Raw genomic sequence first — 27,359 nt, forward strand, 5'->3', positions numbered from 1 at the left:
ACGAGTAGAGGAGCATGGGAAGAAAATGAGAGCGACGGTAAAAACGTGCAGCATGAATGGAAACACTAGGCTACTTTTAATACAAAACCACCAACCAACAGTTTTAATGTATTATAATACAGTACATTAAATGCACATTTCTAATTTATTTTAGATTATAGATATTAGATATATATATTGTTTTAAACAAATTCGTTTTAAACGAAGTTGTGCTCCGTCGTGTGGAGGTGTCGCGCGTCGAATGCAGGAGCAGATCTACAAGCTCACAGCAAGTCGCGGACGAGACGCGCTGTGAACTTGTAGATCTGCTCCTGCATTCGGCAGCAGCGGCAGCAAAGTCCCGCGAGAATGGGCGGTTCCACGTCACACGGCAACGTGATCGTTCGTGATCCAAGATGGCGGAGTGTTGAGTAAAAAAATAACAAACCTCCCAGAACGCTCGAGACAACAGAGGAGCCGTTTAATGTGTTTTTTAAAGTCATTCATCAGATCTACATAGCGCCCCGTGGGGTAAAAAACACACGGCGCGTGTTTTATAGATCAGAGGAATCGATTCAAACGTCGTTTTTATCCTGAGTCTCTTTGCGTGCGTGTAATGCGCGCACACGCCCGGTAGGAGGCGGCGTTGCGTTGCAACCATAAAGTGGTGGTTTCTTCCCTCCTATTCTTCAGCAAGGATCTCCGTTCAGTGTAAAAACAACAATGCGTGAGTTGAATGTAACTTATTATTTGTATTATTATTATTAGTGCTGTTTTATGACATTATCATTGTGCTGTTTTGTTCTATAATAACGTGTTTATTTAATAATAATAATAATGTGTTTCTTTGACAGCGGCTAGCTCGCTCGCTAGCTGGCTGGCTAGCCTACTAGCGGCTGTGTTTTTCAAGCCATTGGTTGTAACGTGAATCGGCGTTAGCTACGATGCTAATCGTGTTGCTTTATTGCTATTCAGTCCAGCTTCGTTTTGAGCCAACGCTGGTGACTCAGTGCTCACTGATGCATCATAATAATAATCATAATAATAAAATGCACATTATGATGTCACACCTTTTATGTATGTAACTGATGGGACACATTGAAGTGTACACTGTACAGTACGTCTTTAATTGTCGTGAATATGATTCATTGTTGTAATGAATTGAAAATGGAGGACCCTGACGTAAACATGGTTTCGTCCACAAAGTAGCAGTTTTTTATATTGACTTGTGCTTTCGTTTGAAATGTATATAATGTACCCATTCTATACATACTGTGAAATAATGACATGTTGTATACTAGTATATGCCCAAATTATTATCTACAATATAGCTGTTTGTAATCAGTGATCACACAGTTTTACAGAACGTTTATAACTCGGATCAGATGATGCTGTTCATAAAAACAAGGGAAAAAGCAGATTATAAACAGATTATAAACATGCTAATGATGCAAACATGGGGTATGTCATGCTGTTTTTTTAAGGCCAATTTAAGGACCACTTAGCTGAGAGAGATGAAGCAGGGACCCCTTGCTTCATAGACTTCTTTGACAGCACTGTGTGTGTGTGTGTGTGTGTGTCAAGGTGTCTGTCTGTCTAAAGGCTCATTCATAGTCTGGATTGTGGTGGTGAGGTGACCACCGCTCCGGTGGTGAGGTGACCACCGGAGCTGAAATAACGTTGAGTAAGAACAGAGAGAAGGGCTGGAGCGGTGGCGGTGGTTTGCTCTTCACCGCGGCTCGTGATGTCATGTTGTAGTTCGGTGGTCACCTCAGTGATGTCATGTTGTAGTTCGTGGTCACCTCAGTGATGTCATGTTGTAGTTCGGTGGTCACCTCAGTGATGTCATGTTGTAGTTCGTGGTCACCTCAGTGATGTCATGTTGTAGTTCGTGGTCACCTCAGTGATGTCATGTTGTAGTTCGGTGGTCACCTCAGTGATGTCATGTTGTAGTTCGTGGTCACCTCAGTGATGTCATGTTGTAGTTCGGTGGTCACCTCAGTGATGTCATGTTGTAGTTCGGTGGTCACCTCAGTGATGTCATGTTGTAGTTCGGTGGTCACCTCAGTGATGTCATGTTGTAGTTCGGTGGTCACCTCAGTGATGTCATGTTGTAGTTCGGTGGTCACCTCAGTGATGTCATGTTGTAGTTCGGTGGTCACCTCAGTGATGTCATGTTGTAGTTCGGTGGTCACATAACTACCGAAAATCCAGATTATGAATGAATGAGCCTTAAAGCGTTATTTATTAGTCTGGATTTTCGGTGGTGAGGTGACCACCACCGAACTACAACATGACGTCACTGAGGTGACCACCGAACTACAACATGACATCACTGAGGTGACCACCGAACTACAGCATGACATCACTGAGGTGACCACCGAACTACAACATGACGTCACTGAGCGTCACATCACCACCGGAAATCCAGACTATGATTGAGACGTGGGACAAAAGTAATCTAGTGGTTGAAGGAGAATTCCATGCTAGAATGCTTTCTTATCTTTCTTACCTTTCTTTGTAGTTGTTACGTCCCCCACCAAAGAGGTCCAGGTGTTTTTTTGGTGCAAAAACTCCTTATTGGCTATTTTCCCTACCATAAGCCCTCAATGAATTGCATTGCATTGAATGGGAATTGAATGGGGCTATGGGGTGTTATGCTAGTTCGCTTATTTCCATCGAAAGAAGTAGTAAAGTGTTGCCGCTTGGGATATTATTTACATTATGAAGAGAGGATATATACAAAGAAATTATAATTCTGAGCGATGGAAATAAGCGAATTAGCACAACACCCCATAGCCCCATTCAATTCAATGCAATTCATTTAGGGCTTATGGTAGGGGGAACAGCCAATAAGGAGCTTTTGCACAAAATAACACCTGGACCTCTTTGGTGGGGACGTAACAACTACAAAGAAAGGTAAGAAAGCCTTTTAGTATGGAATTCTCCTTTAATGCCTTGTCGGTTGTGGAACATGAGTTCACTCACAGCGCGTCGTGAGATTGTAGATCGACTGTTTTCGGTCATTTAGTTATTTTAAGATGAAAGAGTATTTGAAGTGATCGAAACTAGCAATATAAAAATACGAGTTTTAGAAGCGTCTTCCAGAAACATGAATCATGGTCTTAGAAATGTCACGATTTCTTCTGCCGGTTGGCCTAAAAAAACCATCATTATTACATGTTCTAGTCTTGAGATTAAAATTTTCTTTATTCCAAGCTAACCCTACATGTCCTCTGTCCTGTGGTGTGGCCTAACCTACCTGTTCTCTGTGTCATGTGATGTAGTTATGGGCGTGGCAGTGGGTGTGGCTATGAGCTCCACCTGTCCAGGCCTGTATTGCGGCAGAGTGCTGATCAACGGAACCATCGACGGGTCGCAATGTGGGGTGAGTATACAGACAACCTGTCGCCTCACAGCTAGAAGGTCCTTGGTTCGATGACCAGTTGGTAGTGCTGTCGCCTCACAGCTAGAAGGTCCTGGGTTCGATAACCAGTTGGTAGTGCTGTCGCCTCACAGCTAGAAGGTCCTGGGTTCGATAACCAGTTGGTAGTGCTGTCGCCTCACAGCTAGAAGGTCCTGGGTTCGATAACCAGTTGGTAGTGCTGTCGCCTCACAGCTAGAAGGTCCTGGGTTCGATAACCAGTTGGTAGTGCTGTCGCCTCACAGCGAGAAGGTCCTGGGTTCGATAACCAGTTGGTAGTGCTGTCGCCTCACAGCTAGAAGGTCCTGGGTTCGATAACCAGTTGGTAGTGCTGTCGCCTCACAGCGAGAAGGTCCTGGGTTCGATAACCAGTTGGTAGTGCTGTCGCCTCACAGCTAGAAGGTCCTGGGTTCGATGACCGGTTGGTAGTTCTGTCGCCTCACAGCTAGAAGGTCCTGGGTTCGATGACCAGTTGGTAGTGCTGTCGCCTCACAGCTAGAAGGTCCTGGGTTCGATAACCAGTTGGTAGTGCTGTCGCCTCACAGCTAGAAGGTCCTGGGTTCGATGACCAGTTGGTAGTGCTGTCGCCTCACAGCTAGAAGGTCCTGGGTTCGATGACCAGTTGGTAGTGCTGTCGCCTCACAGCTAGAAGGTCCTGGGTTCGATGACCAGTTGGTAGTGCTGTCGCCTCACAGCTAGAAGGTCCTGGGTTCGATGACCAGTTGGTAGTGCTGTCGCCTCACAGCTAGAAGGTCCTGGGTTCGATGACCAGTTGGTAGTGCTGTCGCCTCACAGCGAGAAGGTCCTGGGTTCGATGACCAGTTGGTAGTGCTGTCGCCTCACAGCGAGAAGGTCCTGGGTTCGATGACCAGTTGGTAGTGCTGTCGCCTCACAGCGAGAAGGTCCTGGGTTCGATGACCAGTTGGTAGTGCTGTCGCCTCACAGCTAGAAGGTCCTGGGTTCGATGACCAGTTGGTAGTGCTGTCGCCTCACAGCTAGAAGGTCCTGGGTTCGATAACCAGTTGGTAGTGCTGTCGCCTCACAGCTAGAAGGTCCTGGGTTCGATAACCAGTTGGTAGTGCTGTCGCCTCACAGCTAGAAGGTCCTGGGTTCGATAACCAGTTGGTAGTGCTGTCGCCTCACAGCGAGAAGGTCCTGGGTTCGATAACCAGTTGGTAGTGCTGTCGCCTCACAGCTAGAAGGTCCTGGGTTCGATAACCAGTTGGTAGTGCTGTCGCCTCACAGCGAGAAGGTCCTGGGTTCGATAACCAGTTGGTAGTGCTGTCGCCTCACAGCTAGAAGGTCCTGGGTTCGATGACCGGTTGGTAGTTCTGTCGCCTCACAGCTAGAAGGTCCTGGGTTCGATGACCAGTTGGTAGTGCTGTCGCCTCACAGCTAGAAGGTCCTGGGTTCGATAACCAGTTGGTAGTGCTGTCGCCTCACAGCTAGAAGGTCCTGGGTTCGATGACCAGTTGGTAGTGCTGTCGCCTCACAGCTAGAAGGTCCTGGGTTCGATGACCAGTTGGTAGTGCTGTCGCCTCACAGCTAGAAGGTCCTGGGTTCGATGACCAGTTGGTAGTGCTGTCGCCTCACAGCTAGAAGGTCCTGGGTTCGATGACCAGTTGGTAGTGCTGTCGCCTCACAGCTAGAAGGTCCTGGGTTCGATGACCAGTTGGTAGTGCTGTCGCCTCACAGCGAGAAGGTCCTGGGTTCGATGACCAGTTGGTAGTGCTGTCGCCTCACAGCGAGAAGGTCCTGGGTTCGATGACCAGTTGGTAGTGCTGTCGCCTCACAGCGAGAAGGTCCTGGGTTCGATGACCAGTTGGTAGTGCTGTCGCCTCACAGCGAGAAGGTCCTGGGTTCGATGACCAGTTGGTAGTGCTGTCGCCTCACAGCTAGAAGGTCCTGGGTTCGATGACCAGTTGGTAGTGCTGTCGCCTCACAGCGAGAAGGTCCTGGGTTCGATGACCAGTTGGTAGTGCTGTCGCCTCACAGCGAGAAGGTCCTGGGTTCGATGACCAGTTGGTAGTGCTGTCGCCTCACAGCGAGAAGGTCCTGGGTTCGATGACCAGTTGGTAGTGCTGTCGCCTCACAGCGAGAAGGTCCTGGGTTCGATGACCAGTTGGTAGTGCTGTCGCCTCACAGCTAGAAGGTCCTGGGTTCGATGACCAGTTGGTAGTGCTGTCGCCTCACAGCTAGAAGGTCCTGGGTTCGATGACCAGTTGGTAGTGCTGTCGCCTCACAGCTAGAAGGTCCTGGGTTCGATGACCAGTTGGTAGTGCTGTCGCCTCACAGCTAGAAGGTCCTGGGTTCGATGACCAGTTGGTAGTGCTGTCGCCTCACAGCTAGAAGGTCCTGGGTTCGATGACCAGTTGGTAGTGCTGTCGCCTCACAGCTAGAAGGTCCTGGGTTCGATGACCAGTTAGTAGTGCTGTCGCCTCACAGCGAGAAGGTCCTGGGTTCGATTCCCGCTGGGGAGGCGTGTTCTCTCGTCTGCGCCATTAGTGCCCATAGCCTGGGTGCGGTTGGCGAAACCCTCATAGACACTAAGATATTAGGCAGATTATAGTTGTTTAAAATGAAATACTCGTACATTCATCACACAGACACACACGTACAGTAATTTAGATGTTTATTAAAAGAATATTCTTTTTTTTTAATAAAAAATATATTTACATGACGGTAAAATTCGGTATATTCGGTATTATTTATATACTCCGCGATATTACAGATATTGATTTCAAATATCGCAGTAAACGGTAATATCGATATATTGCCCGAGCCTAATGTGATCAATGGAACTGATTCTGACTCTTTCTCTCTTTCTCTCTCTCTCTATCTCTCTTCCCCCAGGTGTGCCCCAGAGGAGAGCGCAGTAACCTCCAGAAGGTGTGTGAGCGTTGCAGCGAGTCTCCAGAGCTCTATGACTGGCTGTACCTGGGCTTCATGGCCATGCTGCCCCTGGTGCTGCACTGGTTCTTCATCGAGTGGTACTCGGGGAAGAAGAGGTAGGCACACGCACCATACTAGCTATGGTTCACAGACATGCCGGTCTGACAGACAGACAGCAGTCACGAGGGCTAATTCGCCCTATAAATCCACATTATGGCATCAGCGCGTGCAATTTGGCCAGTCAGTTTTAACTTTTAAATAGCTATATGCTATACGTGTGACGTGTCCATGATCAGAACAAATCCATTCTCCACATGGCATTCAGACAGATGACAAGTGAGATGATATTAATCTATTCAGACAGATGACAGTGAGATGATATTAATCTATTCAGACAGATGACAAGTGAGATGATATTAATCTATTCAGACAGATGACAGTGAGATGATATTAATCTATTCAGACAGATGATATTAATCTATTCAGACAGATGACAGTGAGATGATATTAATCTATTCAGACAGATGATATTAATCTATTCAGACAGATGACAGTGAGATGATGTTAATCTATTCAGACAGATGACAGTGAGATGACAGATGACAGTGAGATGATATGAATCTATTCAGACAGATGACAGTGAGATGATATTAATCTATTCAGACAGATGACAGTGAGATGATATTAATCTATTCAGACAGATGACAGTGAGATATTAATCTATTCAGACAGATGATATTAATCTATTCAGACAGATGACAGTGAGATGATATTAATCTATTCAGACAGATGATATTAATCTATTCAGACAGATGACAGTGAGATGACAGATGACAGTGAGATGATATTAATCTATTCAGACAGATGACGGTGAGATGATATTAATCTATTCAGACAGATGATATTAATCTATTCAGACAGATGACAAGTGAGATGATATTAATCTATTCAGACAGATGATATTAATCTATTCAGACAGATGACAAGTGAGATGATATTAATCTATTCAGACAGATGATATTAATCTATTCAGACAGATGACAGTGAGATGATATTAATCCATTCAGACAGATGACAGTGAGATGATATTAATCTATTCAGACAGATGACAAGTGAGATGATATTAATCTATTCAGACAGATGATATTAATCTATTCAGACAGATGATATTAATCTATTCAGACAGATGACAGTGAGATGATATTAATCTATTCAGACAGATGACAAGTGAGATGATATTAATCTATTCAGACAGATGATATTAATCTATTCAGACAGATGACAAGTGAGATGATATTAATCTATTCAGACAGATGATATTAATCTATTCAGACAGATGATATTAATCTATTCAGACAGATGACAGTGAGATGATATTAATCTATTCAGACAGATGACAGTGAGATGATATTAATCTATTCAGACAGATGACAGTGAGATGATATTAATCTATTCAGACAGATGACAGTGAGATGATATTAATCTATTCAGACAGATGACAGTGAGATGATATTAATCTATTCAGACAGATGACAGTGAGATGATATTAATCTATTCAGACAGATGACAGTGAGATGATATTAATCTATTCAGACAGATGATATTAATCTATTCAGACAGATGACAGTGAGATGATATTAATCTATTCAGACAGATGATATTAATCTATTCAGACAGATGATATTAATCTATTCAGACAGATGACAGTGAGATATTAATCTATTCAGACAGATGATATTAATCTATTCAGACAGATGACAGTGAGATGATATTAATCTATTCAGACAGATGACAGTGGGATGATATTAATCTATTCAGACAGATGACAGTGAGATGATATTAATCTATTCAGACAGATGACAGTGGGATGATATTAATCTATTCAGACAGATGACAGTGAGATGATATTAATCTATTCAGACAGATGACAGTGAGATGATATTAATCTATTCAGACAGATGACAGTGAGATGATATTAATCTATTCAGACAGATGACAGTGAGATGATATTAATCTATTCAGACAGATGACAGTGAGATGATATTAATCTATTCAGACAGATGACAGTGGGATGATATTAATCTATTCAGACAGATGACAGTGAGATGATATTAATCTATTCAGACAGATGACAGTGGGATGATATTAATCTATTCAGACAGATGACAGTGAGATATTAATCTATTCAGACAGATGATATTAATCTATTCAGACAGATGACAGTGAGATGATATTAATCTATTCAGACAGATGACAGTGGGATGATATTAATCTATTCAGACAGATGACAGTGAGATGATATTAATCTATTCAGACAGATGACAGTGGGATGATATTAATCTATTCAGACAGATGACAGTGAGATGATATTAATCTATTCAGACAGATGACAGTGAGATGATATTAATCTATTCAGACAGATGACAGTGAGATGATATTAATCTATTCAGACAGATGACAGTGAGATGATATTAATCTATTCAGACAGATGACAGTGGGATGATATTAATCTATTCAGACAGATGACAGTGAGATGATATTAATCTATTCAGACAGATGACAGTGAGATGATATTAATCTATTCAGACAGATGACAGTGAGATGACAGATGACAGTGAGATGATGTTAATCTATTCAGACAGATGACAGTGAGATGATATTAATCTATTCAGACAGATGACAGTGAGATGACAGATGACAGTGAGATGATATTAATCCATTCAGACAGATGACAGTGAGATGATATTAATCTATTCAGACAGATGACAGTGGGATGATATTAATCTATTCAGACAGATGACAGTGAGATGATATTAATCTATTCAGACAGATGACAGTGGGATGATATTAATCTATTCAGACAGATGACAGTGGGATGATATTAATCTATTCAGACAGATGACAGTGAGATGATATTAATCTATTCAGACAGATGACAGTGAGATGATATTAATCTATTCAGACAGATGACAGTGGGATGATATTAATCTATTCAGACAGATGACAGTGAGATGATATTAATCCATTCAGACAGATGACAGTGAGATGATATTAATCTATTCAGACAGGTGACAGTGAGATGATATTAATCTATTCAGACAGATGACAGTGAGATGATATTAATCCATTCAGACAGATGACAGTGAGATGATATTAATCTATTCAGACAGATGACAGTGAGATGATATTAATCCATTCAGACAGATGACAGTGAGATGATATTAATCCATTCAGACAGATGACAGTGAGATGATATTAATCCATTCAGACAGATGACAGTGAGATGATATTAATCCATTCAGACAGATGACAGTGAGATGATATTAATCTATTCAGACAGATGACAGTGAGATGATATTAATCTATTCAGACAGATGACAGTGAGATGATATTAATCCATTCAGACAGATGACAGTGGGATGATATTAATCTATTCAGACAGATGATATTAATCTATTCAGACAGATGACAGTGAGATGATATTAATCTATTCAGACAGATGACAGTGAGATGATATTAATCTATTCAGACAGATGACAGTGAGATGATATTAATCTATTCAGACAGATGACAGTGAGATGATATTAATCCATTCAGACAGATGATAGTGAGATGATATTAATCTATTCAGACAGATGACAGTGAGATGATATTAATCTATTCAGACAGATGACAGTGAGATGATATTAATCCATTCAGACAGATGACAGTGAGATGATATTAATCTATTCAGACAGATGACAGTGAGATGATATTAATCTATTCAGACAGATGACAGTGAGATGATATTAATCTATTCAGACAGATGACAGTGAGATGATATTAATCTATTCAGACAGATGACAGTGAGATGATATTAATCTATTCAGACAGATGATATTAATCTATTCAGACAGATGATATTAATCTATTCAGACAGATGATATTAATCTATTCAGACAGATGACAGTGAGATGATATTAATCTATTCAGACAGGTGACAGTGAGATGATATTAATCTATTCAGACAGATGACAGTGAGATGATATTAATCTATTCAGACAGATGACAGTGAGATGATATTAATCTATTCAGACAGATGACAGTGAGATGATATTAATCTATTCAGACAGATGACAGTGAGATGATATTAATCCATTCAGACAGATGACAGTGAGATGATATTAATCTATTCAGACAGATGACAGTGAGATGATATTAATCCATTCCCCGCATGAATCAATTCAGCTCTGATATCTATTGTGGGCGAGTGTTCTTTCTTTTTGTTAAAACCCTGCAGTGCATTCATCAGTAATAATAATAATAATAATTCATCAGTAAGGGCTTATCATTGCCGAGTTGTAATAATATAGCATTTGGTCGTGTGGTGAACAGTACAAATTAACTTCTTTCTCATTATGTGAAAGTAACTGTAACATATCAGTTAACTTATTAACGTTCTGACATTTAACAAGGAGTGAAGCAAAGCGTGCCAAGTTGGCAAGTTTCGTTTCTAATTGTATACATATAACTTGCGCTGTTTGCTTGAAGATCTGTCTGTGCAGAGAACCTCCTGTCAAAATGAACTACTCTACAAGCTCATCGCGCTGTTTAAATCCTCTGTGCCGGCTATGATGACGTATTTCGAGATTTCCTGTTGCCTTATATGGTGTAGAATGGGTGTGGATGTTCCAACTAACCAGGCGACACCACGTTATAAATACGCCAGGATAAATACGTTTAAATATTTTTCCGCCACTTCATTTTTGAAGAATTAGGACCATGGTGTACTGTGTGAGGCTCACGTACTGCACTGAAATGCACCTTTTATTTTATTTATTCATTTTAATGTATCTTTTATTTTTATGTATTTATGTGGAGTCAGCTTATTTTTTTGTTATCAAGTTTTTAAATGATTTCATGTCCACATAGCTGGAGGTTTGGACGAGCATGTCAGCCGCACTGTAGTACAACTCCAATGTACTACACAGTACTACAACTCCAATGTACTACACAGTATAGTACAAAGTAAAACAACTCCAATGTACTACACAGTATAGTACACAGTAAAACAACTCCAATGTACTTGTCAGCTGCAAAGTACTACAACTGTAATGTAGAGCGGCCTCGTCTTTGTCCCTTCAGGTCATACCGAATATCTTTCCAGAAATATCTCTAAATTAATTTCACGGAGGGGACATGTTCCCTCCGTCTCCACCGAGATCAGCGTCCATGTTGACAGGAGAGATGATCAGAGGAGCAGCGTTTAAACCGTTACGGTTCAAACTTGGACAGAAGAATGGATAAAGTCTCTCAGTGAAGGAGCAGCCAGTGAAAGAGTAGAGATGGACTCTGGTCTCCACATCATAAAAGGAGACCAGACCCTCCTCATAGTCCACAAACACTCCCACTTTCTGGAGCCCCTCTCTTACAGGGAGGAGGACAGCAGGGTCAGCATTAGCCCAGTACTCATTTCTAATATTCAACCCTATAGTCCAGTAACCATCGTTGGGACTCAGTGTGATGTTGACTACCTTCCTGTTGATGGACTCTCTGGCCACTCCTATTGTCCAGGCAGTCTTCCCTCCAACCTGGTCCTCATAGTAAAACCTTCCTGAGGAGACGCTTTGTTTTCCTAAGACACCGAGCAATGGATAGAACCTCTCTTTGTTGACTGGCAGAATCTTCCATACGTTTCCATCACTCACTTGTTTTCCATCGTCAGACAGGATGAGTCTGCGATGTGCTGTATCAGGGTCCAGAGTTACATCCACCTCATATCGTTGCATCATCCTCATCTCAACATCATCCATCTGCTTCTTCATCTCCTGACTGAGTGTCTTCTCCAGCTGAGCCACAGCTGTCCTCACAGTCCCCACGTATGAAGGCTGAAGGACGTTTAACTTTGTCCAGTCCTTGGTGGGTGGAGAGGCGTTGATGGATGTGAAGTTCTGGAGGAGGTGGAGGTGGTCTTCAGGGTGTGAGAGCTGGCTCAGCTCAGAGCTTCTCTTCTCCAACTGAGTGATGTCCTGTTTCAGATCTTTGATGAAGCCTTCAGCCTGTCTCTCTGTTGTTTTCTGCTTCCCTTCAATCACTCCGATGAGCTCAGCCTGGCTTCTCTGAATACAGCTGATCAGAGCAGTGAAGACCTTCACACTGTCCTCTATCTCTGTGTCTGCATCCTTCCTGCTGAGCTCCACTGAGCGTTCACACTGTCCTCTATCTCTGTGTCTGCATCCTTCCTGCTGAGCTCCACTGAGCGTTTGACCTCCTGAATCTACCCTCGTCTCTCCTGGATCATCTGCTGGATTTCAGCCTCTGTCTTTCTGGCATATTCTTCGTTCCACTCGTGATACCTGAACGGACGAACCATTTCAGCAACAAAACTATTGATAGATACGTTTTGTCTCTTATAGGTTTCTTAACTCGTGGTCACAGGGTGTCGTCAACCTGGGATGTCTTTCTTTATACAATTCAGGAATGTTTATGACTTTATTACAGCAGAATATTAAGTTATCTAAAGGTCTGTATCTCTCTCTTCTCTTTGACTAATGATCCTCAGACTCTGTGTAATCAGCTTTTAAGTCAAGCTGACTGAAATCTGACCTCATCAAACATGACGTCAGTCATGCTCAAACATGGAGTTCTCTCATGTCTGGATAACTTATCCCACTCCGCGCCCTTGACCTCAATGTACGTCAATGGAAGCCTTTCATTTTATGCTACCCTTAACGCCATTGGCATAGCCCTACGGCAAATACGCTTCGATCGAACATGTGAGGGTACCTACCCTAGGGGACACGGGGAGAACATGTGAGGGTACCTACCCTAGGGGACACGGGGAGAACATGTGAGGGTACCTACCCTAGCGGGCACGGGAAGAACATGTGAGGGTACCTACCCCAAGGGACACGGGGAGAACATGTGAGGGTACCTACTAGGGATGCCACATGGTGACCATTTGCCCAATCGAATATTCTAAAGCTCTGGCGATTAATAATCGATTAATCGACCCCCCCCCCCACCCCCCCAAAATAAATATCAATATCAGATAAATATATCAGATAAACTTTTAAGATTTTATATTATGCACATGCCATGGTCACATAACCATTATATGTTGAGTGCATGCTTTGATGGTTACAGTTTTATAATCAGTTTTGATGAGTAAACCTTTGTGGAGATCTTCTCAGTGCCATTCAGGATGGAAAATGAAATCCATTTGGATTTGGGGAGAAGTACCGTAGTTTCATAAAGGACTGGTATGTATTACTTGATACAAAGAGAACGTGTTCAGTTCACTAGTCTACACTCTACTCTACACCTGCCTTCATTTCATCTGATTGTCTGTCTGGCAGGCACTTAACAAGCGATCGTTAACTGTGTCTGTTAGAGAGAGGGGCAGAGAAGAGTGGCTTTGCTCAACTTGATTTATACTTATATTCTCCACTCTGATGAAGGTACATGTTCGATATATCATGCAGCCTTACTTATTAGCCTATATTTTAACTATTAAAAAAAAATATATATATATTTTCGATTATGAAATATTTTTTTTGGGGACGGCAACACATAATCGAAAAATCGATTATTCGGCGGCATCCCTAGTACCTACCCTAGGGGACACGGGGAGAACATGTGAGGGTACCTACCCTAGGGGACACGGGGAGAACATGTGAGGGTACCTACCCTAGGGGACACGGGGAGAACATGTGAGAGTACCTACCCTATAGGGGACACGGGGAGAACATGTGAGGGTACCTACCCTATAGGGGACACGGGGAGAACATGTGAGGGTACCTACCCTATAGGGGACACGGGGAGAACATGTGAGGGTACCTACCCTAGGGGACATGGGGAGAACATGTGAGGGTACCTACCCTAGGGGACACGGGGAGAACATGTGAGGGTACCTACCCTAGGGGACACGGGGAGAACATGTGAGAGTACCTACCCTATAGGGGACACGGGGAGAACATGTGAGGGTACCTACCCTATAGGGGACACGGGGAGAACATGTGAGGGTACCTACCCTATAGGGGACACGGGGAGAACATGTGAGGGTACCTACCCTATAGGGGACACGGGGAGAACATGTGAGGGTACCTACCCTAGGGGACACGGGGAGAACATGTGAGGGTACCTACCCTATAGGGGACACGGGGAGAACATGTGAGGGTACCTACCCTAGGGGACACTGGGAGAACATGTGAGGGTACCTACCCTATAGGGGACACGGGGAGAACATGTGAGAGTACCTACCCTAGGGGACACGGGGAGAACATGTGAGGGTACCTACCCTAGGGGACACGGGGAGAACATGTGAGGGTACCTACCCTATAGGGGACACGGGGAGAACATGTGAGGGTACCTACCCTATAGGGGACACAGGGAGAACATGTGAGGGTACCTACCCTAGGGGACACTGGGAGAACATGTGAGGGTACCTACCCTATAGGGGACACGGGGAGAACATGTGAGGGTACCTACCCTAGGGGACACGGGGAGAACATGTGAGGGTACCTACCCTATAGGGGACACTGGGAGAACATGTGAGGGTACCTACCCTAGGGGACACGGGGAGAACATGTGAGGGTACCTACCCTATAGGGGACACGGGGAGAACATGTGAGGGTACCTACCCTAGGGGACACGGGGAGAACATGTGAGGGTACCTACCCTAGCGGGCACGAGGAGAACATGTGAGGGTACCTACCCTATAGGGGACACGGGGAGAACATGTGAACTCCACACAGAAAGGCTCTTTTGCCAACCGTGTTTTACATTTTTCTATTTTTCTGTGTCTCACCCCCAGTGCTCTGTGTGTTTTATTTTAACCCTCTCAGCTCCAGTGCCCTCCTGCAGCATGTCGTGGCCATGCTGGAGTGCAGCGCGGCGTGCGTGGTCACCCTGCTGGTCAGCGAGCCTCTGGGCATGCTGAGCGTTCGGTCCTGTCGCGTCCAGATGCTCTCCGACTGGTACACCATGCTGTACAACCCCAGCCCGGACTACGTCACCACGCTGCACTGTACGCAGGAGGCCGTGTACCCCCTGTGAGTACTTTGTGATGTATACTGAGCTTGTAGATCTGCTATTTTTCAATAGCTAAAGCACAACATAATGCCAACACCAAAAGGGGTTCCCAAGTTAAGACCCAAATATTTGTAATTTTCAACATACTGTAATTTGTGTTCTCCTAGCTGGAACTGAAAACCACTCCTCTTTGTTCTGATTTGTCTGAAATGCATGTTCTGGGTTTTGCTATGATTAACTGTCAGTTTTAACGGTTGTATTAACGTGGTTGTGTGTTAACGTGGTTGTGTGTTAACGTGGTTGTGTGTTAACGTGGTTGTGTGTTAACGTGGTTGTGTGTTAACGTGGTTGTGTGTTAACGTGGTTGTGTGTTAACGTGGTTGTGTTAACGTGGTTGTGTGTGTGTTCAGCTACACCATGGTCCTCATCTACTACGCCCTGTGCCTGGTGCTGATGATGCTGCTGCGCCCCCTCCTGGTGAAGAGGATCGCGTGCGGCCTGGGGAAGTCGGACCGCTTCAAGAGCATCTACGCAGCTCTCTACTTCTTCCCCCTCCTGACCGTGCTGCAGGCCGTGGGGGGGGGGCTGCTCTGTGAGTACCCTCTAGTAGATCTACAAGCTCACAGTGTGGGGAGGGGGGGGGGCTGCTCTGTGAGTACCCTCTAGTCTAGCAGATCTACAAGCTCACAGTGGGGGGGGGGGGGGGGGGGTCCTCAGATGACAGTGACGTGATAATGTAAGGACTTTTATTACTGTATCAAAAAAACGAACTTTTCAACGAGGATTTTTACGTCTCTAGCAGTGATTCCGAAACATATTCATTTCATGGACCCCCCCCAGTTTGACACACATTATACTACGGACCCTCTGATTTTTTCAACTTACATTTTATTCATTCTTCATGAACAGAAATAGACAAGCATAACTGGTCGGAATAACGTTTTCCTTCCACGTGCTACGTCCGGCCGGGGAAATTCCCCCCTGTCAGGTGAAAAGAAGCAGCTTCTGGACTCCTCATGCATAGAAGGAGGCATGAGGTCAGTCCGCTGCCCCCCCCCCCCCCCCCCCCCCCCCCAGGTTGGCAGAGGAAGTGTAGCGCCCAGGATTACTTAGATCAGGGGTCACCAACCGGGGGTTCGCGAGCTTCCGGTAGCTCGCGGGAACCTTTCGAGTCGATCGCGAAGTGTCAGACCCATTGGAATGCAAATGCTTGCCTTTCAGGCTGCTCCGTCTCGCAGCCTCGCACTGACTGAATGAGAAGAGCAGCCGGGCGATTCCCCGTCATTTGCATTTTGAACGGATCGTTCACGGAAGTGACCGGATCGGTTTCGTTCACCAAAAAGAACTAGTTATTTTGATTCGTTCGTTCATGACCGACTAAACGGCGGTGAAAAGTTGACTTCACTGACTGATTTATAAACGGCTTCGAGTCAGTGTTACTTCCATGTTGCGTAGCACTGTCCAATCTTTGGTATCTTTGGCAGCAGCAGCTGTAGGCTATTTTGTCGCGTTAATGAAACCAAACGCTACACGCGGTGCAGGATTATTATTTCATGTGAATCATGTCAAAATGAAAAGATGATGATGTGGTTGGCACACAGCGCAGCAGCAACGCAGCACAGCAGCCCGAGAACACAATAACAAATATAACATTATTATTCTCCTCCTCCTCCTCCAACAACTCGATAACGTTCTCATTTTAGTTTGTTACTCATTTTCTGAGCCATGCAAATAAACAACAACCAGCACTGACTGGAGACGGAGAGGTTCATGTGCCCTGCGCGTAAAGCTTAGCCAGAAACAGGACAGTCACTGCGTCAGCATGGATGTAGCCTCGGAAACCCAGACGTTATATTTCCAGCACAGAGGTGAGGGGGGGTATCGCACGCTGAGAGCCACATACACAGCTGCATTTGGTTTTTAATTAAAGGCGCGTTCTGAATATACCAGTCTGCAATGCAAACTAATAGCCGAGTGCACTCCAGGGCATATGCATAGGGAAAGAATGACTTCTGTCCGTGACAATAATCAATGCTACAGTTTGATTTCTGTACACACGCACACAGAGCAAAAAATATGATAAATATGAAATATGAAAACCTGTTGAAGTACAACGCATGAGTCAATTAAGTAGCTGCTTTTGTATCAAACCCTTTCCTCTTTACTGAGCCTACTGTCATTGAACTGCTGTCCGATAAAATGCAGGATGTGTTTGCATTAACTTCAGATATTTAAATGGAGATTATTGGATTAGTAAGTGACTGTCACCTGCAGGTCAGAGCTAAAGAGAAGGAATTTTGGTCTCTTGTGAGCAGAGAAGTATCCCCTGATTGTGTCGTGTGCACTGAAGCTGCATGCCTATACTTTGGTTCCACGTACTTATGTGAAATGGCCTTTTCACAAATGAAAATAATAAAATCCAAGTTTAGAACTCGTATGACTGACTCACATCTTAATGACACCCTCAGACTGGCAATCACTAAATATGAACCAGATTTCAAAACGCTTGCAGATAAAGTGCAGTCACAGCAGTCTCATTAAAGGTGGGCTGACCCTGAGAGTATGTCACCATATCTGTGCAAATATATATGGTCATGTTATGCCTATGTCATTTGAACATCTGCCAATGTGAATATTCATTGAAATGAGAAACAAAATATTTCTAATACTAATTATTTCTAATTTGTCTTAATATTATTTGACATTGATAATATAACTTACTATAAGTATTTATTCTAATTTAAGCTTTAGTCTTTGTGTGGATGTGTGCACATGCATTGAGCCTGTCAGAAATAGCAACAAAACAAGTGTTTTTTCTAACACGTTTTAGTGGTAGATCTTGGCTTACAATTGGGAATAAAATGGGCTCTTGGGCTTGAAAAGGTTGGTTACCACTGACTTAGATAATTGGCACTGGGTGAAAAAGAAAAACTGGGTTACAAAATCGTGGGATAAAAAAAAAAAAAAAAAGATACACACACACACACTCTCACACACACACACACACACACACACACACACACACACACACACACACTCACACGCATACACCCCCACACACTCTCACAGTCATACACACACCCACACACAATAATATTGGACAGTAAAGTACCGTATATAAAGAAAATAAATAACATCGGTTACCATCCCATCTATGGGGTCACCCTCTAGAAATATAAGCATCTATGTATCATAAACATGATTATCTGTGTCAAGGATTCAAGGATCATATCTTTTGTTTACATTCAGAGAAAAATAACAACAAAACAAAGCAAAAAATAAATAAAAGCCAAACATTCTGGTTCCTAGCTCACCTGTTGTTCAGTAGTATAATCAAACCATTTTTCCCATTTTGTTTTCAAAAGACTCTCTCTTCAATCTCCAATTAGCAGTCATTCTCTCCATGTCGAATATTTCTGAGACTTATCTGGAGCCATTCATCTATGGAAGGAGGATCTAACCTGTAGCCATTTCCGTGTAATGGCTTTCTTCCCTGCAGCCAGAAAGATTTTCATCAGATACCTGTCACTTCCCATAATTTCATCTGGTAAAATCTCCCAATTATAGCATCAAACAAGAATCTAATATTTGAAAGCCCAGAATCTCCTGTCATTTCTCTGTGACATTTTTTCCAAAAGGTTGATAATTTCAGAGCAACCCCAGAAAACATGATAGTGATTTACATCTACCTCTCCACAGTTTCTCTCCAGCACCACTGGGATATTCCAAGCGGTTTTGATTTAAGTTTAGGAGTGATAAAAAAAGTTCTTTCTCCCATTTCTCTTTGATGTAACGGACCCCCTGATTGAATGGTATTTCTATCTCTGGTACCCCAATTTATATTGTAAAATCACACCTGTGTGAACCAAGTGGTGCAACTCCCCTCCCCCTCTCTCTCTCTCTCTCTCTCTCTCTCTCTCTCTCTCTGCTCCATTAGATTAGCTTTATTATGGATCGCTCATGCGCGCTGCCGTCCACCTCCCATTATACAGGCAGTTGATTTGCGTCCAGCAGGTGGCAGCAATGTCACATACTTCTCTCGTTCCAATTTCACGCATGCGCACACCACTCATGCTCATTCACGTACGTACACAAACAGGTACACGGACAAAGCTGGATGTAGAAGTGGTTGCGCCACTTAAAAACCACTGTTAATTTAACTCTGAGAGTGTACAAATGGAACCAAATCCATTTGTACACTCTCAGACCCATAAGAGTCCGTTTGGTTCCTAATCATCATTTCATCTTGTAGATCTGCTATTTTTCAATAGCTAAAGTATATTATGCTTAACCCGTCGAAATGAAGCTTGTAGGTCTGCTATTTTTGAAAAATCGAAGAACGACTGACATTTTTAGAATCTGATCTCAGGTCAGAATGGGTTTAATCAGACCAGTGTGTGTGTGTCCAGTGGAAACCTCGTATGAATCTGATCTCAGGTCAGAATGGGTTGATATTCCAGTGGGTAAACATTGTGTATCTTGGCATGTTCCTCCTCCAGATTATGCGTTCCCGTTCATCATCCTGGTTCTGTCTCTGGTCACCCTGGCTGTGTACATGTCCGCCTCCCAGATCCAGGTACTGTGTGTGTGTGTGTGTGTGTGTGTGTGTGTGTGTGTGTGTGTGTGTGTGTGTGTGTGAACCACCATTTGATGACATTTAGCCTCTCAGACCCATTTGAGCCACGGAACCACCATTTGATGACATTTAGCCTCTCAGACCCATTTGAGCCACGGAACCACCATTTGATGACATTTAGCCTCTCAGACCCATTTGAGCCACGGAACCACCATTTGATGACATTTAGCCTCTCAGACCCATCTGAACTCCTCTGAGCTCCACACGTCACAAACTCTTCTCCCTTCTGGCTCCAAAACTGTGGAATGCACTTCCCATGGCAGTCAGAACTGCAGCATCACTCCCAATCTTCCACCGTAGTCTGAAAACCCACCTTTTCAGACTCCCATCATAATGAATTGCATTTTTATGGCGCTTTTCTATGCACTACGTGCCTACTCAAAGCGCTTACAAAGGTTCATTCATTCATACATAGGGAGGTGAAGCGGCGAACAGTCGACGCCAGCGTCCTCACTTCCCACCCCCAATCCATCCGATATTCCACTGTTACTTTCTTAGCTTACGCATGTTTCATGATAAATGCTTTTTATGTGATGTATTCCCATGCTTTTTTGTTCTTGCTTAATGTAAATCGCTCTGGATTAAGAGTGTCTGATAAATGCCTCAATTGTAAATTGTAATGTCTCTCTCTCTCTCTCTCTCTCTCTCGCTCAGTCTTTCAAGAGCCTGGTGGCCAAGAAGAAGCGTCTGGTCGTCCTCTTCAGCCATTGGCTGCTGCACGCCTACGGCATCGTCTCCATCTCCCGATTGGACAAGCTGGAGCAGGACCTGCCGCTATTGGCCCTGGTGCCATGCCCCGCCCTGTTCTACCTGGCAACAGCCAGGTTCACCGAGCCCAGCCGCATCCTGTCTGAGGGAGGCAACGGGCACTGACGCGCACGCACACACACACACACGCACGCATGCACACACGCACGCACGCACGCACGCACACACACACTGTACATTGTCGCTGTCAGGTGAAAACCATGCGTGTCCAAACGGTTTATTTTTAACCCATTTAGGCCTGACGTAAAAAAAAAAAGTCTTCTGAAAGAATATATATCCAAAGATTTGTGCCGCATTTTCACGATTTAAAAAAATAGCAGACCTACACAAGCTCGTAGCGCGCCACTCGGTGGCCAATCAGGATGGAATATAAAATGTTGGACGGATCCGTCTCGAGCACACATGACTATTCACCTCTTTCCTATAGGCCGCGTGCTCCAACTTCCTGTCGACGTCATTGGATATCGTTGGTCATCTGACCACCAGTTTCTTTGGATTTCATTGGATCAAATCGACAGGAAGTGGAACCCACACGGCCTATAGGAAACAGGTGAATAGAGATAGTGGTGTAAACGATCTGCGGGATTCTTTGGACAAAATCTAAAAAAAAATGTTTTTTTACAAATGTCGGCCTCCTGGTGGCGCTATAACAGGCCGTTCTGGAAAATGTCGGGGCAGAGGTTCATCGTTGGCATCCAGGGAGTGTGTGTGCAAAATTTGTCATCAACCGGGTTAACGGTGCCGGAGATTAGCTGGTAACAGACGGACGGACACACACACACACACACACACACACACACACACACACACACTCTCACACACTCTCTCACACACACACACACACACACACACACACACACACACACACGGACTGAGTGAGTGCAAAACATACTCTCTCCCCATGCCTTCGGCCTGGTGGAGACAATAATATCCCTTACACTAGTACCATACCATACCAGTATACTGTTGTCCAAAAGACCCACCTTCCTCTTCAAAAATCCAAGAAGATGGTTTATGAAAAAATGTGCAAATGATCACTTATACCATTACATAATATACTGTACCTTTTAATCACTTTGAAAAAACAGCCACTTGGAAAAAGACACCATTTCATTGATGACGCCAAGTTCAGAGATACTTAAAACAATTGTCTTTGTCTCAGAAACGCGTCTTGTGTTTCTCAAAAGTATATTCTACTATACTTTGTGTAAATATGTTATACATATTGTAAATATCACCTGATGTACATTATTGAATGTTCTGTTTTTTTTTAGGTTGTTTTGCACAGTAGAATCAACAGTGTCATCTATAATCAACAGCTCTAAAACTGATTTAGTTTATCCCATTCTGACCTGAGATCAGATTCATACGAGGTTTCCACTGCACACACACTGGTCTGATTAACCCATTCTGACCTGAGATCAGATTCTAAAAAAATGTCAGTCGTTCTTCGATTTTTCAAAAATAGCAGACCTACAAGCTCGTAGCGCGCCACTCGGTGGCGCGCTATGAGCTTGTAGATCTGCTATTTTTCAATAGCTAAAGCATAACATAATGCTTAAAACACCAAATGGGTTCCCAGTTCAGAATGGGTTAACTCATTCAGACCAGAGGACGATTCTACAAATGCCTTCTAATTTCCAACAGTTTTCTGAAAAACCCCATGTTTCTACAGTATGTCAGTCGTTTTCAAACATTTTATGTCGAGGACCCCCAAAAATATCTGTAACTGCCCCCCCCCCCCCCCCCCATCTGAAGATATGTCTTTCCAGGGACCCCCCCCCCCCCCGCCCAGAAGCAAAGATTTGAGTTAAAAACGTTCGCTCTGAAAGAATGTATATTCACGTTATTTCAAAAATAGCAGACCTACGAGCTTGTAGATCTGCTATTTCTCAATAGCTAAAGTGTGACATAATGTTAAAACACCAAAAGGGGTTCCCACAAAGCCTCATTCCGTAAACTTACGTCACACACCGGGGGTTCCCTCCTGGTGGCCCAGTGCCAAAATGAAACATGCCTTGTTCAAAGCCAAGGCTGCAGTACCACCTGTCGTCCAGTAGGTGACGGTGTCCTACCACAGTGGTCCTTTAATGTCAAGGACCCCCAGTCTGACATGAAACAGGCTAGTACAGACCCCCCAATTCATGTTGTAAAAGCAATGTTCATTTAAACCATTTGTTTAGAGTGTACAAATGGTACACATCTGTACACTCTCAATAAAGGGTCCATTTGGTTCCGAACTATCATTTAGCTGATGGGGACCCCCTGGAACTCACGCAAGGACCCCTGGGGGTCCCCGGACCCCACTTTGGCAGAGCTACCAACCTGCACACAATTTGTGTACCAACCACGCAATTCTATAGGTGTCTATACGCCTAGAATTGCGTGGTTGGTACACAACGTGTGTGCAGGTTGGTAGCTCTGCTTTGGGAAGCACTGCTTTATGGGTTATTCTATTAAAACACTAACCATAAAGATTGGCCCATAGTGTGCACGTATGTATAGTTCTACTGTTCTATCTACTGTATTCCTGTAGTCTTTGTAAATACATGTACGGTTCTGATCCGATGGAGACGTGTAGAATCTCTTCTCAACGCATGCTGAGTGATGTCATTATGACCCAACGCATGCTGAGTGATGTCATTATGACCCAACGCGGCCTCGTGTGTTGTTGCTTGAATAAAGGAGGACTGGCTGTATGGAGACGTATAAGACTCACTCACTGTATGAAACAATAAGAAAATAACTTTTATTCTAAATTTGATATGCTCGCGGAGTGCTCTGTGCTCATATTGTGTCCTGTCCGTGCTTTGTGGTATTATGATTATTAATCAAATGTTAAAAGGGTAGCTAAGTATTACGCCCACAACTGGTAAAAAAAATGCAGGCACTGTATTTTATTTTTTGTAGAGAAAGTATGTAGGAGCTATCCAGGGTGCTGAAGTGTGTAACAATGCTACAGTGTGTAGGAGCTATCCAAGCTGCTGAAGTGTGTAACAATGTTACAGTATGTAGGAGCTATCCAGGGTGCTGAAGTGTGTAACAATGTTACAGTATGTAGGAGCTATCCATGGTACTGAGGTGTGTAACAATGTTACAGTATGTAGGAGCTATCCAAGGGGCTGAAGTGTGTAACAATGTTACAGTATGTAGGAGCTATCCAGGGTGCTGAAGTGTGTAACAATGTTACAGTATGTAGGAGCTATCCAGGGTGCTGAAGTGTGTAACAATGCTACAGTATGTAGGAGCTATCCATGGTGCTGAAGTGTGTAACAATGCTACAGTGTGTAGGAGCTATCCATGGTGCTGAAGTGTGTAACAATGCTATACAGTATGTAGGAGCTATCCATGGTGCTGAAGTGTGTAACAATGCTATACAGTATGTAGGAGCTATCCATGGTGCTGAAGTGTGTAACAATGCTACAGTATGTAGGAGCTATCCATGGTGCTGAAGTGTGTAACAATGCTATACAGTATGTAGGAGCTATCCATGGTGCTGAAGTGTGTAACAATGCTACAGTATGTAAGAGCTATCCAAGGTGCTGAAGTGTGTAACAATGCTACAGTATGTAGGAGCTATCCAAGGTGCTGAAGTGTGTAACAATGCTACAGTATGTAGGAGCTATCCAAGGTGCTGAAGTGTGTAACAATGCTACAGTGTGTAGGAGCTATCCATGGTGCTGAAGTGTGTAACAATGCTACAGTATGTAGGAGCTATCCAAGGTGCTGAAGTGTGTAACAATGTTACAGTATGTAGGAGCTATCCATGGTGCATAAGTGTGTAACAATGCTACAGTATGTAGGAGCTATCCATGGTGCTGAAGTGTGTAACAATGTTACAGTATGTAGGAGCTATCCATGGTGCTGAAGTGTGTAACAATGTTACAGTATGTAGGAGCTATCCATGGTGCTGAAGTGTGTAACAATGCTACAGTATGTAGGAGCTATCCAAGGTGCTGAAGTGTGTAACAATGCTACAGTATGTAGGAGCTATCCATGGTGCATAAGTGTGTAACAATGCTACAGTATGTAGGAGCTATCCAAGGTGCTGAAGTGTGTAACAATGTTACAGTATGTAGGAGCTATCCAGGGTGATGAAGTGTATAACAATGCTACAGTATGTAGGAGCTATCCAAGGTGCAAGCCTGCCTAGGGTCCTCATACGTCTCACCAGGCGCTGGGCGGTGCGGTGTGCAAGCATCCATCCATCCAAACGGCCTTACTCTGGTGTATTTGAGTCGAGGAAGCCTTCTCTGAGTCACTGTCGTTGTTGTTGTCGTTGAATCTGTCCAATCGAGTATCCCTTCCTCCCCTCCCCTTCCTCCCCTCCTCTTCCTCCCCTCCTCTCGGGAGACTCTGGGGCGGACCCCGGGGGCCACATGCGGCCCCCCCACCTTCACCTAATGCGGCCCTCAGGTTAATATCAGAATTACTGATATATTATTGATTTCAGCTGTTTCAATTCCAAACATGCAAACAGGACCTGCTTTTGTATGTCCTGCAATGTGTTTGGATTAAGTTCAAAAAGTAATAACTATAACTAAATTAATTTGAAATAAAACAAAAAATTGTTATTTTTCAGGATTCCAATGCGACGCGTTTTGAGCATGTAGATCGGCTATTTTTGCTATTATTTGAATTCAAATCCTGAAAATATAATTGCCAAAAAGAATAAATTGGAATCCTGAAAAATATGACAATTACGACAGTGATATGCAATGTGGCCCCTCTGGACTGAGTGAGTGAAATATAGTGGCCTTCTCCATCGTCAAAGGTGCCCACCCCTAATACCCCTGCTCTGGGGGTATTGATCATGTGTAAGTTCTGTAGTTTGCGTGGTCACTGTTACCCCCCTGTTACCCCCTGGCCCCTGTTACCCCGCCAGTCTTTCCTGGAGGTCAGCTGTTTCTCCAGCGTCACCGACCTTCCTCGGAGTCTGTTGCCATCCACACTTTCCTGGAAGTCACTGGTTTCCCAGGGAGTTCAGTTTGTATATTCATCAAAGATGCGATTATGGGTAAAGCCTTGGCCTGGAAGAGAGAACAATGGACAACGTGAAGAGATCTTAGAAAGTTATCCAGACATGAGAGAAACTCCATGTTTGAGCATGACTGACGTCATGGTTGATGAGGTCAGATTTCAGTCAGCTTGACTTAAAAGCTGATTACACAGAGTGTGAGGACCATTAGTCAAAGAGAAGAGAGAGATACAGACCTTTAGATAACTTAATATTCTGCTGTAATAAAGTCATAAACATTCCTGGATTGCATGAAGACAGATATCGTGTTTTAAGACACCCTGTGACCACGAGTTAAGAAACCTATAAGAGACAAAACGTATCTATCAATAGTTTTGTTGCTGAAATGGTTCGTCCGTTCAGGTATCACGAGTGGAACGAAGAATATGCCAGAAAGACAGAGGCTGAAATCCAGCAGATGATCCAGGAGAGACGAGGGCAGATCCAGGAGGTGAAACGCTCAGTGGAGCTCAGCAGGAAGGATGCAGACACAGAGATAGAGGACAGTGTGAAGGTCTTCACTGCTCTGATCAGCTGTATTCAGAGAAGCCAGGCTGAGCTCATCGGTGTGATTGAAGGGAAGCAGAAAACAACAGAGAGACAGGCTGAAGGCTTCATCAAAGATCTGAAACAGGACATCACTCAGTTGGAGAAGAGAAGCTCTGAGCTGAGCCAGCTCTCACACCCTGAAGACCACCTCCACCTCCTCCAGAACTTCACATCCACCAACGCCTCGCCACCCACCAAGGACTGGACAAAGTTAAACGTCCTTCAGCCTTCATACGTGGGGACTGTGAGGACAGCTGTGGCTCAGCTGGAGAAGACACTCAGTCAGGAGATGAAGAAGCAGATGGATGATGTTGAGCTGAGGAGGATGCAACGATATGAGGTGGATGTAACTCTGGACCCTGATACAGCACATCGCAGACTCATCCTGTCTGACGATGGAAAACAAGTGAGTGATGGAAACGTATGGAAGATTCTGCCAGTCAACAAAGAGAGGTTCTATCCATTGCTCGGTGTCTTAGGAAAACAAAGCGTCTCCTCAGGAAGGTTTTACTATGAGGACCAGGTTGGAGGGAAGACTGCCTGGACAATAGGAGTGGCCAGAGAGTCCATCAACAGGAAGGTAGTCAACATCACACTGAGTCCCAACGATGGTTACTGGACTATAGGGTTGAATATTAGAAATGAGTACTGGGCTAATGCTGACCCTGCTGTCCTCCTCCCTGTAAGAGAGGGGCTCCAGAAAGTGGGAGTGTTTGTGGACTATGAGGAGGGTCTGGTCTCCTTTTATGATGTGGAGACCAGAGTCCATCTCTACTCTTTCACTGGCTGCTCCTTCACTGAGAGACTTTATCCATTCTTCTGTCCACGTTTGAACCGTAACGGTTTAAACGCTGCTCCTCTGATCATCTCTCCTGTCAACATGGACGCTGATCTCGGTGGAGACTGAGATTTCTTCTCTAAAAAGAGGAAAAACATGATGTGATCCCCTCCATCAAATTAATCTAGGAATACGTTTAGCATATATTCTGTTTGAGCTGACTCCTTGTACAAACGTTAATGTTAAAAAAATGTTTGGAAAGAAAAAAACAGTCTAAAAAAACAGTTTGTGTCTCATAGGAGTG

At 44.0% G+C, this 27,359-nt stretch overlaps 3 protein-coding genes across 3 annotated transcripts in view; 2 read left to right on the top strand and 1 right to left on the bottom strand.

Annotated features, from left to right (window-relative positions):
• The first annotated feature begins 396 nt into the window (after positions 1-396).
• jkamp (jnk1/mapk8 associated membrane protein) lies at positions 397-22,271 on the top strand. The gene is made up of 7 exons (XM_080784722.1): positions 397-706; positions 3,267-3,367; positions 6,257-6,411; positions 15,121-15,327; positions 15,718-15,899; positions 19,807-19,883; positions 20,598-22,271. Exons 1-7 carry the CDS (start codon positions 703-705, stop codon positions 20,814-20,816), a joined length of 945 nt encoding a protein of 314 aa, XP_080640848.1. The 5' UTR covers positions 397-702; the 3' UTR covers positions 20,817-22,271.
• Positions 11,461-12,647, bottom strand: LOC308329126 (zinc finger protein RFP-like; the record flags this gene model as incomplete). The annotated part of the gene is made up of 2 exons (XM_080783333.1): positions 11,461-12,460; positions 12,556-12,647. The coding sequence occupies 2 exons, from the start codon at positions 12,645-12,647 to the stop codon at positions 11,461-11,463; spliced, it is 1,092 nt and encodes a 363-aa protein (XP_080639459.1).
• A 3,803-nt stretch (positions 22,272-26,074) lies between the features above and the next one.
• The window catches only part of LOC308329196 (synaptotagmin-14-like), a gene marked incomplete at both ends in the record, with an annotated part of 28,500 nt that continues 27,215 nt past the window's right edge, over positions 26,075-27,359 (top strand). Inside the window, one exon of the mRNA XM_080783399.1 lies at positions 26,075-26,888. Coding sequence (XP_080639525.1) covers positions 26,075-26,888 — 814 coding nt within the window. The remainder of the gene's footprint in view (positions 26,889-27,359) is intronic.

Source organism: Protomyctophum bolini, assembly GCF_963924005.1.
Source record: "Protomyctophum bolini genome assembly, chromosome: 15".
NCBI lineage: Eukaryota > Metazoa > Chordata > Actinopteri > Myctophiformes > Myctophidae > Protomyctophum > Protomyctophum bolini.